Source organism: Carassius gibelio, chromosome B3, assembly GCF_023724105.1.
Source record: "Carassius gibelio isolate Cgi1373 ecotype wild population from Czech Republic chromosome B3, carGib1.2-hapl.c, whole genome shotgun sequence".
Classification (NCBI taxonomy): domain Eukaryota; kingdom Metazoa; phylum Chordata; class Actinopteri; order Cypriniformes; family Cyprinidae; genus Carassius; species Carassius gibelio.
The window spans coordinates 7,222,331-7,240,030 of record NC_068398.1 but is presented as its reverse complement, the minus strand read 5'-3'; the positions used below and the strand labels follow the sequence as shown (position 1 = coordinate 7,240,030).

Here is a 17,700-nt window from a genome sequence, read left to right as displayed (position 1 = left end):
ATCACGTTGGGGAGAAGTCGAGGAAAGGTAGCCTCAGCCTAGTATGATGCCGCGTTCCAGGCAACCCGTAACCCGTGTTTTCCAATGTTAAACCCAATAAAGTGCACTGGAACTGCAATAAAACCCATGACTTCCCACCCGTATACTCGTGTCTCGTACTAGATCGATGTACTCCGAGTTTCGAGGTCACACAGCATGCGAAACAACAATAACAGCCCCTACGGATGCAGTGTTTATGCAAGTGGTACATGTTGAAAAAATGATTTTAGGTCAATGTAACGTAAAATAAATAAATAAATAAAATAAATAATCTAGTTACAATTCCTTGCGCTCAGAAAGTTTGCCGTAACTTGCCTGGAACAGTACAATGTCGATAGTGGTATGAAATAGTGATTATGAGCTCAAAAACCTGCCTGGAACGCAGCATCAAAACTATAGCGACTGACTGGGATGAGGAAGAGGTGGCAAGAGCCAACATGTATGATGGCCCACAGCTGTGTAATTAAGAACCTGCCAGACGTGAGAGGGCAAATGAGGAATTGCCAAGAACTGATGTCCGTTCAAGCCTATGCATGGTCCGAGGAGAATGAGTGGAGAGTTGGTGAAGTGTCCTGGTGAGTTGCTATCATTTTGCATCGCAGCAATAACGACACACACACACACAGATATATATATATATATATATATCCTCTCCTTGAACTGTCGCCTTATCGTGGTGGAGAGGTTTGAGTACCCGAATGATCCTGGGAGCTATGTTGTCTGGGGCTATATGCTCCTGGTAGGGTCTCCCAAGGCAAACAGGTCCTTGGTGACGGGCCAGACTAAGAACAGTTCACAAAACCCCTTATGTCAAAATTAAAATCAAGGACCGTGACGTCGCCCGGCATGGCGCAGCCGGGGCCCCACCCTGGAGCCAGGCCCGGGGTTGGGGCTCGTATGCGAGCGCCTGGTGGCCGGGCCTTCCCCCATGGGGTCCGGCCTGGCTTAGCCCGAAGGAGTGACGTGGGGCCGCCCTCCTGTGGGCTCACCACCTGCAGGAGGGAGCGTAAGGGGCCGGTGCATAGTGGATCGGGCGACAGTCGTAGGCGAGACCCCCGACTACCCGATCTCTGGACACGGAATCTGGCTTTAGGGACGTGGAATGTCACCTCGTTGGCGGGTAAGGAGCCTGAGCTTGTGCGGGAGGTCGAGAGGTACCGACTAGAGATAGTCGGGCTCACCTCAACGCACAGCTTGGGCTCTGGAACCACACTTCTTGAGAGAGGCTGGACTCTCTACCACTCTGGAGTTGCCCATGGTGAGAGGCGGAGGGCTGGAGTGGGTTTGCTAATAGCCCCCCAGCTCAGCCGCCATGTGTTGGAGTTTACCCCGGTGAACGAGAGGGTCGCTTCCCTGCGCCTTCGAGTCGGGGATAGGTCTCTCACTGTCGTTTGTGCCTACGGGCCGAACGGCAGTGCGGACTACCCGGCCTTCTTGGAGTCTCTGGGAGGGGTGCTGGAAAGTGCTCCGACTGGAGACTCCGTCGTTCTACTGGGGGACTTCAACGCTCACGTGGGCAGTGACAGTGACACCTGGAGGGGCGTGATTGGGAGGAACGGCCCCCCTGACCTGAACCCGAGCGGTGTTCTGTTATTGGATTTCTGTGCTAACCACGGTTTGTCCATAACGAACACCATGTTCAAGCATAAGGGTGTCCATCAGTGCACGTGGCACCAGGACACCCTTGGCCGGAGGTCGATGATCGATTTTGTGGTCGTGTCATCAGACCTTCGGCCATATGTCTTGGACACTCGGGTGAAGAGAGGGGCGGAGCTGTCAACTGATCACCACCTGGTGGTGAATTGGATCCGATGGTGGAGGAGGAAGCTGGACAGACTCGGCAGACCCAAACGTACTGTGAGGGTCTGTTGGGAACGTTTGGCCGAGCCCCCTGTCAGAGAGATCTTCAACTCCCCCCTTCGGCAGAGCTTCGACCGGATCCCGAGGGAGTCTGGAGATATTGAGTCCGAGTGGACCATGTTCTCCACCTCCATTGTCGCTGCGGCTGCTCGGAGCTGTGGCCGTAAGGTCTCCGGTGCCTGTCGAGGCGGCAATCCCCGAACCCGGTGGTGGACACCGGAAGTAAGGGATGCTGTCAAGCTGAAGAAGGAGTCCTATCGGGCCTGGATGGCTTGTGGGACTCCGGAGGCAGCTGACAGGTACCGGCAGGCCAAGCGGACCACAGCCCGGGTAGTCGTGGAGGCAAAACTCGGGCCTGGGAGGAGTTCGGTGAGGCCATGGAGAAAGACTATCGGTTGGCCTCGAAGAGATTCTGGCAAACTGTTCGACGCCTCAGGAGGGGGAAGCAGTGCCCTACCAACACTGTTTACAGTAGAGATGGGCACCTGTTGACCTCAACTGGGGATATCGTCGGGTGGTGGAAGGAATACTTCGAGGATCTTCTCAATCCCACCGACTTGTGTTCCGTTGAGGAAGCAGTGGCTGGGGACTCGGAGGGGCACTCGTCCATCACCCGGGCTGAAGTCATCGAGGTAGTTAAAAAGCTCCTCGGTGGCAAGGCACCGGGGGTGGACGAGATCCGCCCCGAGTACCTCAAGTCTCTGGATGTTGTGGGGCTGTCTTGGCTGGCACGCCTCTGCAACATCGCATGGCGGTTGGGGACAGTACCTCTGGACTGGCAGACCGGGGTGGTGGTCCCTCTTTTCAAGAAGGGGGACCGGAGAGTGTGTTCCAACTATAGGGGGATCACACTTCTCAGCCTCCCTGGGAAAGTCTATGCCAGGGTACTGGAGAGGAGACAGACGGATCGGTGCAGCTTCTGCAGTAATGAGGTCGCTGTACCGGTCTGTCGTGGTGAAGAAGGAGCTGAAGCTCGGTCACTCGGGAGGAGCTCAGAGTAGAGCCGTTGCTCCTCCACATCGAGAGGAGCCAGTTGAGGTGGCTCGGGCATCTATTTCGGATGTCTCCTGGACGCCTTCCCAGGGAGGTGTTCCAGGCACGTCTCACCGGGAGGAGGCCCCGGGGAAGACCTAGGACACGCTGGAGGGACTATGTCTCCCGGCTGGCCTGGGAACGCCTCGGGCCCCCCCCCGGAAGAGCTGGAAGAAGTGGCTAGGGAGAGGGAAGTCTGGGCGTCTCTGCTTAGACTGTTGCCCCCACGACCCGGCCCCGGATAAGCGGAAGATGATGGATGGATGGATGGATGGATATATATATATATATATATATATATATATATATATATATATATATATATATATATATATATATGAAAAATCAACGTTTTCTTTATATCTAGTGGCTGTCACGCTGCCAGTCTTTGTTTTCCTGGGTGTTCCCTAGTGAGCTCACTTCCCCTTAGGCACTTCACCATAGGCACTTTAATTCCGCTAGTCTGGTTGTGTCTTCACAGTAATTGCACTCCAATTAGAATCGCACAGGTGTTGACAATACTCTGTCATTAGTTTCCCTATATAGAGCTGTCTTTCTCTGTTGTCATCATGGAGTCCTTACCCTATGTGTCTCATGCTCTCGTTCCCCCGAGACTTCCTCTACCTTCTCATTCTTCCGAGTTCCCCGTTTCATCCGGTTCCCTCTTTTGGTTACGTTTGTCTCTCATGACTGTTTATTTTTGTAGTTACCCCTCTGTTTAAATAAAAACCCTTACCTGCATTTGGATCTACCCTCTCTTTGTGTTTTCCCAAACCCAACCGTGACAGAAGGACTCCATCATGCCTAGATCCAGCGGTGTGAGATTTCGAATCGGTTCCCCAGCCACCATGGAGGAACGGAGGGGGAGATTCCGGAACTTAACCACCCTTCATCAAGAGGGAAGGGAGGTGGGTGGCCTGGCGCAATTGTTTTGGACTTTGGCAGTCGGGTTAGGTTACAATGATGCAGCACTAAAGGATTGGTTTAATAATTGCCTGGATGATCCTTTACCTCAATGGGAGATGAAGGGGTTAGAGATCCTGGACTTTTGGGGATTTACCAATTACCTGCACCATCGTGCTCAGTGGAATGCAACAACCACACCAGAGTTTCCAGACAAGGCTGCCAGCTCAGCCCCACAACCCAAGATGGCCACCAGCCCAGCCCCACAGCCCAAGATGGCCGCCAGCCTAGCGCCACAGCTCAAGATGGCCGCCAGCCCAGCACCACAGCACAAGATGGCCGACTCAACGCCACCGACTCTCCATCGTAGAGGGCGGAGGAGGAGACAGGCAGCTACTGTTCCTCAGGACCCGGAGAACGCTCCCGAGCGGGCGGCTGCCGTCCATGAGGCCATTCCCGATGCGGTGCCCGCTGCTGTTCCGGAGGCGGTGGCCGAGGCTGTTCCCGATGCGGTGCCCGCTGCTGTTCCGGAGGCCGAGGCGGTGGCCGAGGCCGTTCCCGATGCGGTGCCCGCTAATGTTCCGGAGGCCGAGGCGGTGCCCGATGCAGTCTCCGAGGCGGTGCTCGATGCTGTTCCCGAGGCGGTGCCCGAGGCAGTTCCCGAGGCGGTGCCCGAGGCAGTTCCCGAGGCGGTGCCCGATGCAGTTCCCGAGGCGGTGCCCGAGGCAGTTCCCGAGGCGGTGCCCGAGGCAGTTCCCGAGGCGGTGCCCGATGCAGTTCCCGAGGCGGTGCCCGATGCAGTTCCCGAGGCGGTGCCCGATGCAGTTCCCGAGGCGGTGCCCGATGCTGTTCCCGAGGCGGTGCTCGATGCAGTTCCCGAGGCGGTGCCCGATGCTGTTCCCGAGGCGGTGCCCGATGCTGTTCCCGAGGCGGTGCCCGATGCAGTTCCCGAGGCGGTGCCCGATGCAGTTCCCGAGGCGGTGCCCGATGCAGTTCCCGAGGCGGTGCCCGATGCAGTTCCCGAGGCGGTGCTCGATGTTGTTCCCGAGGCGGTGCCCGATGCAGTTCCCGAGGCGGTGCCCGATGCAGTTCCCGAGGCGGTGCCCGATGCAGTTCCCGAGGCGGTGCCCGATGCAGTTCCCGAGGCGGTGCTCGATGCTGTTCCCGAGGCGGTGCCCGATGCAGTTCCCGAGGCGGTGCCCGATGCAGTTCCCGAGGCGGTGCCCGATGCAGTTCCCGAGGCGGTGCCCGATGCAGTTCCCGAGGCGGTGCCCGATGCTGTTCCCGAGGCGGTGCTCGATGTTGTTCCCGAGGCGGTGCTCGATGTTGTTCCCGAGGCGGTGCCCGATGCAGTTCCCGAGGCGGTGCTCGATGCAGTTCCCGAGGCGGTGCCCGATGCTGTTCCCGAGGCGGTGCCCGATGCTGTTCCCGAGGCGGTGCCCGATGCAGTTCCCGAGGCGGTGCTCGATGCTGTTCCCGAGGCGGTGCTCGATGTTGTTCCCGAGGCGGTGCCCGATGCGGTTCCCGATGCAGTTCCCGAGGCGGTGCCCGATGCAGTTCCCGAGGCGGTGCCCGATGCAGTTCCCGAGGCGGTGCCCGATGCAGTTCCCGAGGCGGTGCTCGATGCAGTTCCCGAGGCGGTGCCCGATGCAGTTCCCGATGCTGTTCCCGAGGCGGAGCCCGATGCTGTTCCCGAGGCGGTGCCCGATGCTGTTCCCGAGGCGGTGCTCGATGCAGTTCCCGAGGCGGTGCCCGATGCAGTTCCCGAGGCGGTGCCCGATGCAGTTCCCGAGGCGGTGCTCGATGCAGTTCCCGAGGCGGTGCCCGATGCAGTTCCCGATGCTGTTCCCGAGGCGGAGCCCGATGCTGTTCCCGAGGCGGTGCCCGATGCTGTTCCCGAGGCGGTGCTCGATGCAGTTCCCGAGGCGGTGCTCGATGCTGTTCCCGAGGCGGTGCCCGATGCAGTTCCCGAGGCGGTGCCCGATGCAGTTCCCGAGGCGGTGCTCGATGCAGTTCCCGAGGCGGTGCCCGATGCAGTTCCCGAGGCGGTGCCCGATGCAGTTCCCGAGGCGGTGCCCGATGCAGTTCCCGAGGCGGTGCCCGATGCAGTTCCAGAGGCGGTGCCCGATACAGTTCCCGAGGCGGTGACCACAAGGCCGTGGTGGTCTTCTACTCCGCCCTGGGGGACTCTGGCGGTGACCACGAGGACGTGGTGGTCGTCCGCTCCACCCTGGGAGACTCGGGCGGTGACCACGAGGACGTGGTGGTCGCCCGCTCCGCTCTGGGGGACTCCGGCGGTGACCATGAGGACGTGGTGGTCTTCTGCTCCGCCCTGGTGGACTCCGGCCTCGACCACAAAGACGTGGTGGTCTTCCGCTCCGCCCTGGAGGGCTTTGACTTTGACCACAAGGCCGTGGTGGTCTTCCGCTCCGCCCTGGTGGTCGCCGGCCTCGACCACAAAGATGTGGTGGTCATCTGCTCCGTCCTGGTGGACGCCTCAACATGCCCTTCATGGACTTATGTTTTGTGTTTTTTGAGTTCTGTTTCTGTCTGTTCCTTTTAGTTTAGTCTGGCCCTCCTTCCCTCCCCCTGAGCCTCCACCTGTCCGCCTCCCTCCTGGACTCCTTGTTTTGTGTTGCACCTTTCCATTTCTCCTGGTTGCTCCTGTCCCTGTTTTCTGTCCCTCCGTCCCTCCCCCTGGTCCGCCGCCGTTCCACCTCCCTCCTGCCTCTTTTTCTGTTGGGGTTTTCCTGGGTTTAGGTGGAGCATCTGGTAGCTGCTCCGTAGGGAGGGGGTAATGTCACGCTGCCAGTCTTTGTTTTCCTGGGTGTTCCCTAGTGAGCTCACTTCCCCTTAGGCACTTCACCATAGGCACTTTAATTCCGCTAGTCTGGTTGTGTCTTCACAGTAATTGCACTCCAATTAGAATCGCACAGGTGTTGACAATACTCTGTCATTAGTTTCCCTATATAGAGCTGTCTTTCTCTGTTGTCATCATGGAGTCCTTACCCTATGTGTCTCATGCTCTCGTTCCCCCGAGACTTCCTCTACCTTCTCATTCTTCCGAGTTCCCCGTTTCATCCGGTTCCCTCTTTTGGTTACGTTTGTCTCTCATGACTGTTTATTTTTGTAGTTACCCCTCTGTTTAAATAAAAACCCTTACCTGCATTTGGATCTACCCTCTCTTTGTGTTTTCCCAAACCCAACCGTGACAGTGGCAGTAATCGTGACGTTAGTTCAGAGAAGTACCGGTAACCTTTGTCATAGTGTCGTAGAATTGGTAATCTTTGTCTTTGTCATCTAGAAACAGAAGGCATCATGCTAGCTCTATGGACGTTTCTAAGCGTTTATCTCTCTCTATCTATCTGTCTGTCTATCTATATATGTAGTCTATCTATCTATATATCTATGTATTTATCTATTTATCTATAATCTGGGCTTTCTGAATAATCTCGTCTACTACTCGTCTCTCTAGTCACTCTCAATGCTCTCAAGGCGGCTTTGGTAAATTTTCTCCCAAACCTGACGTGATGCAATGTATTGTGGGGGAAAGGAGACTGCTGTAAGATAGTACCTACTTTTTCGTATTATATTCCGTTTTGTGATACCCAACAACATTAAATACAATGGATAACAGTTTAAATGTTTATTACCAACAAGCAAATTGCACAAATTCATAAAAAATTAACCTGGCAACACGGCCTTTAACAACAAGTCAGATTACATGCTGCCGCCTCTTTGTTTTTCGATATATTAATTTCACTTTGATTTCTTTTCAGGATTTTGGAATGAGATCATCATTTGCTGTGCTCTTTATATTCTGAGGCCTCTTATGTTGTTGAATACTGCTCCATATCTAAGTAGTCTTCCAAGTATGTTTTATTTTAAAACCATAGGAGAGCATTCCATCTAAACATTTGCTTGATGAAGTGTTTTACTTCTGATGCAGATTTTAACATGCAGTATCCTTCGTTTTTACAGGCATTAGAAGATGGATTAAGCTTGTGAGTGTTGCTGTTGAATATGCTGTTTTTTCAATAGTTTTTTATACAGGTATGCAAAACAATATCCTATAAAAGAGCTTGTCCGTCATTTATGTATGTGCAGTTGCCGATGTTTGCAGTTAATCTTTTGTTAATCTGTCATGTGTCAGCTTGAATCTGCAGCTACATTGCATGATCTTACAAGCAGACTAATTATAACTAATTATAAGACTAATTATATATATATATATATATATAGAGAGAGAGAGAGAGAGAGAGAGAGAGAGAGAGAGAATGAGAATAACTAAAAAAAAATTCATAAAGTCATATATTATGGTGTTTCAAATCAAAATCCGACCTTCCATCGATGTCATACATGTCCATGTAGCAGATACCAGGGCTTAAAGCAAGTTTATTACACATTTTGGGAGACAAAACTAATAAATAGACAAATTATATCAATATTCGTATTAGATATTATGAAAATCTTTCTAACTATTGCTCCAATAATTGCACTTATTTGTTCATTCTATGTTGCCCCAAAAATATATTAATATCCAAATTATAACCCATTTATAGTTATAATTATTTTTATTTTTTTTATAAAGACGAATTTTGATTTGGGATTAAAGCAAAAATCCTAATGCATATAATATATATAAAAAAATATATAAATAAAATATGTGATATGCTAAAATACTAAATTCACAAAACTGTTTCTTCCTGGTAGTCAGGAGGATATGGCTGTGAATGAAACTCGTCAATGTTTGGTAACTTTTTGTGATGTCATTTTCACGTTATAGTTCTCTTTGTACGTATTTGGGGAATGAGTCTAAGTTATGACGCAGAAGACAGAAACATCATAACAGGCATCTTTGCAGTGGTGCTTCTGATGTATTCCTGCATTGTAATTAAAGGTAAGAATTTTCTAGTTTTTTGGGGAAATGTGTTTTGAACGTGACATTCATTTAGGTGCTACAAACTAAAGGGTGTTTTAGTTATTTGGTTTGCACACGTGGATCATTAAACCGATTGTTCTATGTGGATCATTAAAGAAAGGAACAGGGATCAAAAAAAAAGATAGACAAACCGTGCATTTAACCCATCCAAAGTGCACACACACACACACACACACACACACACAGACAGAGCAGTGGGAAGCCATTTATGCTGCGGCGGGGGTTCGGTGCCTTGCTCAAGGGCACGTAAGTCATGTTATTGCTGGCATGAGAATCGAACCCACAACCCTAGGGTTAGGACTCTCTAACCACTAGACACCCCCCCCCCCCCTCCAAGTTTGCAAGCTTGTTTTCTTTTTTACAAGCACACACACAAGTATAATAGTATCATAAATACCTAACATTTATCAGCATCTATTTGTGCCCCCAAATAGATTCTATTTGTAGAATATGACTAAATAAATCAAATACTAATCATAATAAATCCACTAATTTTGTTGAATTAATTTTATATTTTTATAGGACTCGCTGCTTTCAGAGATCAAAAGACATCTGAAAAGGACCAGCTGTGTGAAAAGATTATTAGTAAATTAATAGCTATAGCTGATTTATGCTATTATATTGTACCTTCAATGCAATTTATTCTCTTGTGTTATACATTTGGAGCATCAAGAGGTGGTAAGTTAACTTAAGTAAAATTTGACCAGTTTTAACACAATTTGACTTGTCCACAATAAAATGTATAATTTCCAAAAATTTAGGGTTCTTAGTTTTGGGACCTTTAGTTATGGTGACAGTATTCAGTTGGCAATATGTATGTGGGATAAATTTCAGGTGTAAGTATGTGAAATTTTTTTAATTATTTTTCTTGCTATAGTGATAGATTTTTTTTAATGATCAATAATAGATAATTTATAAAAAAAATATTTTCCTTAGGTAACCCACTCACATGGAGGACAATATGGTTATTTTTCATGTTTGTGTCAAGTTTAGTAATGGTCTACTTTTACCTTACAACAATGAAAAGTGAAAAAGGTATTATATTTTTTATAAATAAGAAATCTTTAAAGAGCTAATTAAATATGTTGCAAAACAATAACTTGGTATTTAGAAATACATTGGTATAGTAGAGTCTACATTTCACTTATTACTTTTTCTTTTCTTTTTATTTACAGATTACATTGAATGGGCCTGCATGGCTGGGTTTCTCCATTTATTATGGGCAATGACATACCTCCCATATATATTAGATGATATGGGTATAGTATTCATAATTTACTTTTGTTCATGTTGTTTATTCAAGTCTATTTTTTCCCTCTTGAGTTTCCTATATTTTCATGATCTCTGTTTCATTCTATTATTAGCCTTTTCCACATGTCTGTGTATAAAAAATAAGCATTTTATATTTGTTTGCTATATGTGATCTAGCATAACATCTATAATCAATGATAATACAGAAACTAAAAACTCAAACAACATTAAGACAGTAATGTTAACAAATAGAGGGACAACAAAGAGATTAATTGCATTTAATAAAATAAGTCAACTGGAACAAAAATCACACACACACACACACACACACACACACACATATATATATATATATATATATATATATATACAAACCTGATTCCAAAAAAGTTGGGACACTGTACAGATTGTGAATAAAAACAGAATGCAATGATTTCAATATTTTATTCAGAATACAAAATTATGACATATCAAATGTTTAAACTGAGAAAATGTATCATTTTAAGGGGAGAATGAGTTGATTTTAAATTTCATGGCATCTACACACTCTAAAAATGGCTGGGTTAAAAATAACCCAATTGGCAACCCAGCACTGGGTAAATATTGGACAGAACACGTGCTGGGTTAAAGTAACCCAGCATGCTGGTTTACACATTTTAACCCAGCATGCTGGGTTATTGAGAAAACCCAAGATAGAGTCATTTTTACCATTTGTGGGTTTGCATTTTTATGATTCTGGGTTATTCTTGCTGGGTTATTCTCATAATTTCACTTTTGCTTAACAAAGCAATCATGGATTAATAAATAATGAAGAATACAGGTTATTTAGACTGTTAAAAAATATTTTTAATGCCATCTGACATTCAAAATTTTTTACCAATGACAAACAACATGGAATTTTCCCTTTTTTTGTTTCCAGCAAATGCAAAATAAATAAATAAAAATCACAGAAATACAGTTGCAATAAATAAGAAAATTATTTCTGAATGACCTGTGTCTAGCTGTTTAACTATTACATTTTGAGATTTTTAGCTATTTAAATACACAGTGAAATGACATTGACAATTAACATTCTTTAAATTTAAATGTAAAATCATTTAAAGATGTCCTTAAATTTATATCAAGTATATAAAGACTCCTACGTAGGTAGATGTGCACTGCTTAGGGTAGTTCAACATATAGTTCACCCAAAAATAAAAATTCTGTCATTTATTACTCAACTTCATGTCGTTACAAACCCGTAAGCCCTTCGTTCATCTTCAGAACACAAGTTAAGATGTTTTCGTTGATATTCGAGAGCTTTCAGACCAGGTTGAATAATTAGTGACAATTTTCATTTTTGGGTGAACTATTGTCAAACACTTAAGCTCTGAAGCAAAGATCTACACCTGAGAGCAGTGTACTCCGTTATAGAGCCTGTCTATGGAAGGACAATTTTAATAATTAGGAATAGCTAATTATATTTTCAATTGCGTTTTCCACATGTGACAAATTGTGACATTCCAAAACACAATTGCAAATCTTGAACAAAAACACTGTTTCAAAAACACTGAACAAAAATTACGGTTTCAGTTTAGTGACTGCCAAATTTCAAATGGAAAAAGTCAGTTTGTAGCTGTATTTTCCATGTATTATGAGTAATAAGCCTGTCATATTGATCAAATACTGCATCATAGCAGCTTTACAGTATTAAATAGGAAAATAGTGTGTAATAATGCAAAGGGACAAAAGTAAACACTCAATTTTCAGTTAAAGTCAATTCGTCATTGATTCATTGATGTATCGTCCCTCTGTGCAATCAAGTGGATGATATCGCTTGATATTAATTGTACCCAACTAAAGAAAAACAAGGAACAAAAACTCCATCGGTGACAGAATGGAGAAAAAACCTTGGGAGAAACCAGGCTCAGTTGGGGGGTCAGTTCTCCTGTGACCAGACGAAACCAGTAGATCAATTCCAGGCTGCAGCAAAGTCAGATTGTGCAGAAGAATCTGTTTCCTGTGGTCTTGTCCTGGTGGTCCTCTGAGACAAGGTCTTTACAGGGGATCTGTATCTGGGGCTCTAGTTGTCCTGGTCTCCGCGGTCTTTCAGGGATGTAGAGGTCTTTTCTAGATGATGATCTCCATCTGGTCTGGATACGAACTGGATACGGGTGGCTACAGTGACCTTGGAATAAGAGAGAAACAGACTAATGTTAGCATAGATGCAACATAAGAACAAGTACATGAGGTTTTATGAATTACCATGTCTGTTTTTTCACTGTGTCGCACATGTTACCTGCCAAAACTCAATTGGAATCTTTAGCATCTGAATTTCCAATGACTCACATTGAAAACTGTCAATTTTTGTCAGAGGTGGGACCATACTATGGAGAGTGTTTGTATTGGGAGGTGACGTCACTCAAAGACAACTGTGCAAAATGCTTTGAACAATGGAGGTTAAGGCACTACTAAAGGCAGCTGCCGCTCCGAGAGATGTGTGATAAAGAACAGACAGTGCAACCCGGATCTCCCTATATTCTTGGCACCTCACACAATAAATAATTCTGTCATTTTTACCCCAAATGCAGCTACTATCCCCTGCTAACCGTTAGAGCCACATGGTACTATTGGTCAATATTCACCATTAACCAAATGCTTTTCACCGGAGGAATAAAATATAGGGCAAGATGCAACTAGGTAAATAAGAGTAGAACTGCAATGTTGTTTGCTGACGTGCATCAGAGTGCAAACAGTGAGAGATTTGGGGTAAAAACTACAAAATATCTCCCAATACAAACACGCCCCATAGTATAGTCCCACCCTTGACACAAATTGACAGCTTTCTGTGTAAGGCATCTGAAATACAAATGCTTTTCAATTGAGTTTGGACTATTTCACAATGTATATGTCCACATGTGGAAAAATACAATTAAATATACAATTTGCAATTCCTTTTGAAAATAGTCCAGAATATCCTTACCTGTCCATTGATTATGATCAATGCCTAAGAGATCTGCTGTCATTTTTAAATCGCCACAACAATTGGATGGGGTTTTGTGGACTCTGCTCAGTTAAGGAATTCCATGTTTGTTCCAACCTTTAAAATAAAGTTGAAAAAAAAAGAAAAAATACAAATTGTTTTAATAACAGTGATTCAGTTCAATTAACTGTGTGAAGTTAATCATGAAATTGACCCATCATGATTATGAGTTAAATTCACCTATGAGTTGGTCTACAGAAGCAGAATATGATATAGTGATTGGCTGAAAGGTGTGCTTTCAAACTGTCTAATCAATGGGATGTTCCAGTCATTATAAATCACAGTTTTATGTTAATATGCTGGCTATATCAAACACACACAGTCACTGGCACAGATAAGGGAGATCACACTGCATGCGCGCACACAGACATTTCTATGACAAGTCACGTAGGTAAAACAGTCCATATATAAAAACTTATAGATGTACCAAAGTGATAAGGACAAGTCAAAAACACGATCGGGAAAATTAATATATGATGTTTACGCTCATAAATTAGGTACATTCTGGTGCAGCTTTAACTACAGCACGAAATAAAAATATATGTGCGTTTAAGTTACGTGAGGGTTAACGTTAGTTGATTATCACAGACAAACAATTATGTAAAAATGTATAATAAACACGAACTTACCGTTAGACGCCTCAATAAGACTGCACTCGACGAGTTTTTCTCTCACAAATGTATCCATGCGCTTTTCTGACAGGAAAAAAACAAATTTTGAATTATAATTTGTATGTAAAAAGACTTTATAAACCACAAAAGCATCAAATCACTTCACTAACGCGGCCAGCGTCACTCGCTGTGCGTGGCCTGCGTGCGCGCACTTTGAAATGCCCTGAGACGTCGATTCTTTTCCGGGAATCACTTTGTTCGAGAATTACTGAACCGGTTTACTTGAACTGGGTCATCGGTTCTTTTAGACCTGCGGTCTGACTATATTGTACGTAATTTGTATGATTTAAATTTCGATATGGACAACTGCAGGCGTTTACATTAGAGCAGAAAGTCGTATTCACTTTTTGAACTCATTTGACTCACTTAAATATCAAATTCGCTTTTCAGTGTCAGAAACTACTTTTTCCTCTATTTTCACAGGTATTCGCATATTTCAGCCATCAGTCACTTTCTGAAACTTAATAAAACTTTATTAATCTGTCGTCTCAGATACCTTAACACGATTATGCGAGTCGCGTAACGTAGGTTGGCCGTTTGAGGTAAACAGTTCATCATTTAACGTAAATAATGTTGGCCTGTAGACGTTTAACAGTATTGTTGCTGCAAAAAAAAGTTATAATTCTGCCAATTTAAAATAATTATTATTGAAAACATTAAATAAACTTACCTTAAAACAGTTGAAAGCCGTGGCTTTGCCCCGTTGTTCTTCCAAAGTGACAGTTGGGGAGCGATTTAAACATCTTCAAGGCGCGTTAAATAACCCAGCGCTGGCCTGAAACAACCCAGCGATGCAACCCAGCAGGTTTAACCCAACACCTGGTAAATTGAAACTACCCAAAAGTGTTTAAAAAGAAATTAAATTACCCAACAAAATGACCCAACAGACTCAACCCAGCATTTTGGGTTAAAAAATAACCCAGCCGTTTTTAGAGTGCACATCTCAAAAAAGTTGGAACAAGGTGGATGGCTCAGTGAATTGTGTTCACTGACAATGTTTTCTGGATGTATTCCTGAGCCCATGTTGTGATTTCCATTACAGTAGCATTCCTGTATGTGATGCAGTGCCGTCTAAAGCCCCGTTCACACCAAGAACGATAACTATAAAGATAACTATATTAGCGTCCACACCAGCGAACGATATCGTCTGTTTATTCTAAGCGCACGTGCGTCTGCCGCTTTAAATCCTCAAGCCCTTATAGCAGGATGGATTCTGATTGGATGTCAATGTTTGTATCGTTCATCAGCTGGAAAAAAATCGTTCTGAAAATGATTCCAACGATACCGTTTCTCTATGCCTTTATCGTTACAGTTGTAGTGTGGACTCCGCTATTATTTAATATTGAGAAATATTAATATCATTATCTTTATAGTTATCGTGCTTGGTGTGAACGGGCCTTAAGGGCCCGAAGATCACTGGCATCCAGTTTGGTTTTCCGCCCTTGACCCTTACGCACAGAAATTGTTCCAGACTCTCTGAATCTTTGGATGATATTATGCACCGTAGATGATGATGATAAATTCAAACTCTTCGCAATTTTTCTCTGAGAAACCTCTTTCTGATATTGTCCACTATTTTTCGCCGCAGCATTGGGGGAATTGGTGATCCTCTGCCCATCTTGACTTCTGAGAGACACTGCCACTCTGAGAGGCTCTTTTTATACCCAATCATGTTCCCAATTGACCTAATAAGTTGCAAATTGGTCCTCCAGCTGTTCCTTATATTTACATTTAACTTTTCTGGCCTCTTAACTACAGAATTGATAAACTGAACTTGCTGTCCTAAATTTAAATTCCTAAAGATTGCACTAACTTTATTACTATGCTGCTAATTTTTAAGGGTTTTTAGTGTGTGGAGAGACTGTACCCATATATTAATATGGGCTTGTATTATTTGTTATTTTATCTATTGATGAGTAGTTATTTATTTATTGTGAATGGTTTTAACCGGTCCTCAGTGTCTGATTTCGTTCCAGATCATGTACATGCTTTGGAATGACAATAAGATCCTTTACCTTTACCTTATTGCTACCTGTCTCAACTTTTTTGGACTGTGAAGCTCTAATGAAATCCAAAATGAGCCAATATTTGGCATGACATTTAAAAATGTCTCACTTTTATTCACTTATTGTGAATAAAATATACGTTTCTGAGATTTGTAAATTATTCCATTCCTTTTTTATTCACAATTTGAACAGTGTCCCACCTTTTTTGGAATCGGGTTTGTACAATTTCCTCTCGTTCATGTTGGATCATAAAAGCTTATGTTTTGTTGCCAGTCTTTGTTCTTCTGTTTTAAATGCTTAAATGCTTTAACTTGCATTACAGATTATCCTCGTAAAGTCTCAGTGTATTTGTTTGGATCAGTCGGTGTTGTCGTAGTAAACTCTGTTGTAATGATGACAGAACTGATACTGAAAACAGGTTAGTAAATTGTTATATATATAAGAAGCTTCAAAATTGCTCCATTATCAGGGTATTGATTTTACTGCTTTTCATTTTCAGTAAATGGTAAACGCACAGTGTGGGATCTGAGAATCATTGTCTTTCCATCTGAAAGTGCCTTTGTCTTATTTGGGATGGCTGCACACTTTTTTAAGTTATGTAAGTAAGAGGGTGCTTTTTTGTTGTTTCATATATAGTTTGGCCAAAAACACAACCTGATTTCCATTATTCTGATTTTATGATTCTGATTTACACCAGGCTGGCAGGAGTTTTTTTTTTTTTTAATTTATGTATTTATATATATTTTTTGTTTTGATTATAGCTCTCAAATTCTAGATCAATATAGGTCACAAAGAGAACATGTAAGCCTTATATTGTTAGAATAATTCTTTGAACTCTTCATTATAGTATTGTATATTGTGCTTTTTGAATATAATTGTTTGACTGTTACACTGAAGCATGTACACTTCCAAGTACAAAATCCAGTAATCTGACCGAACCAGTCTCTTTTGTTTTGATATGCTTCAGCTGAGCTCCTGGGTGACCTTAAATGTTTTTCTCTTTCTACAATGACACAGATAAAATTCATGAAAGAAAATCAGTATGCAAATAAGAGTAAATTGAACACTACTTACCATTCCTTTGATTTGCTTGTGTTTTTTTAAAGGGTTTTATAAAGAGTAATGTGAAGTTTTTAAGCAATGCAATTAAATTGTAAAATGAGATAAACAGCAGATCTATATATATCTCAAATTCATCCTTATATTCATGTTGTAAAAGATGATGGTGTTTGTCTTTTTTCTTTTAACTTCATAGCACAGCTGTGAAGTTTGAGCTTGTTAACATGATTGTTCGGGCATCTATGAATTACACACTAATAGCACACATACATCATGGAAAAGTCTATTTGATGTCTGCATTTATATCTGCAAGATGTTTTTTTTAAGTGGTTCTTTCATCTGCAATATGGCTCTGAGATGTTTAGTATTTAGTAAATTGTTTTTTAGATGTTTATGATTTAGAATGTATGTAAAACCGGTGTATTAAAGTGGTCTATAAGATTTTTGTACAGCAGACATTTTCCAGATGAAGCAATCATAAAAATACATCTTGCAGACATAAATGTGTGTTAATATCAACACACTAATGTAGAAATTTAATATGATATATTTTAATTTAATTGACACACTTGCTTTAATTATTGATGAATTTTTTTTTTTTTTTGAAAATCTGAGTATGTTATGAGTTTTTTTTTTTTTTTTATGCCATTGAGTCGTGGTGGTTTCCAGCTGCTGTTGCAAACAGACTTTGATTACAATTAACATGAGACTACAGATATAAACTCACTGTATTTTAGTTTAACAAGGAGCAGGATAATTGCAAAAAAAAAAGAAGAAAAAAGTAGAATTAAAGTTAAAAATGGAGCATGTAGTATTGACAGACAGCTAGTGGTTAAAATGGGTACTGCAGCTATCAAAATGATCATGCTTACCCAACCCCACCCCTAAACCTACCATCACTATGACGTCTGCCAA

General features: G+C 43.7%; 1 protein-coding gene and 1 long non-coding RNA gene across 3 annotated transcripts in view; one reads left to right on the top strand and one right to left on the bottom strand.

Moving 5' to 3' along the window:
• LOC127952286 (uncharacterized) overlaps nt 1–17,700 on the top strand; it is a 34,464-nt gene that overhangs the window by 15,287 nt on the left and 1,477 nt on the right. For both annotated transcript variants that reach the window (XM_052550676.1, XM_052550675.1), the window contains 9 exons: nt 7,614–7,706; nt 7,816–7,887; nt 8,621–8,734; nt 9,299–9,454; nt 9,538–9,612; nt 9,713–9,811; nt 9,952–10,035; nt 16,049–16,144; nt 16,226–16,324. In XM_052550676.1, the coding sequence (XP_052406636.1) occupies nt 7,614–7,706; nt 7,816–7,887; nt 8,621–8,734; nt 9,299–9,454; nt 9,538–9,612; nt 9,713–9,811; nt 9,952–10,035; nt 16,049–16,144; nt 16,226–16,324 (888 nt within the window). The remainder of the gene's footprint in view (nt 1–7,613; nt 7,707–7,815; nt 7,888–8,620; nt 8,735–9,298; nt 9,455–9,537; nt 9,613–9,712; nt 9,812–9,951; nt 10,036–16,048; nt 16,145–16,225; nt 16,325–17,700) is intronic.
• On the bottom strand, nt 10,448–14,611 carry LOC127952291 (uncharacterized). The gene is made up of 4 exons (XR_008152894.1): nt 14,391–14,611; nt 13,679–13,744; nt 12,990–13,106; nt 10,448–12,194 (listed from the first exon to the last, which is right to left on the bottom strand). It is a non-coding gene; the product is annotated as an uncharacterized LOC127952291 (long non-coding RNA).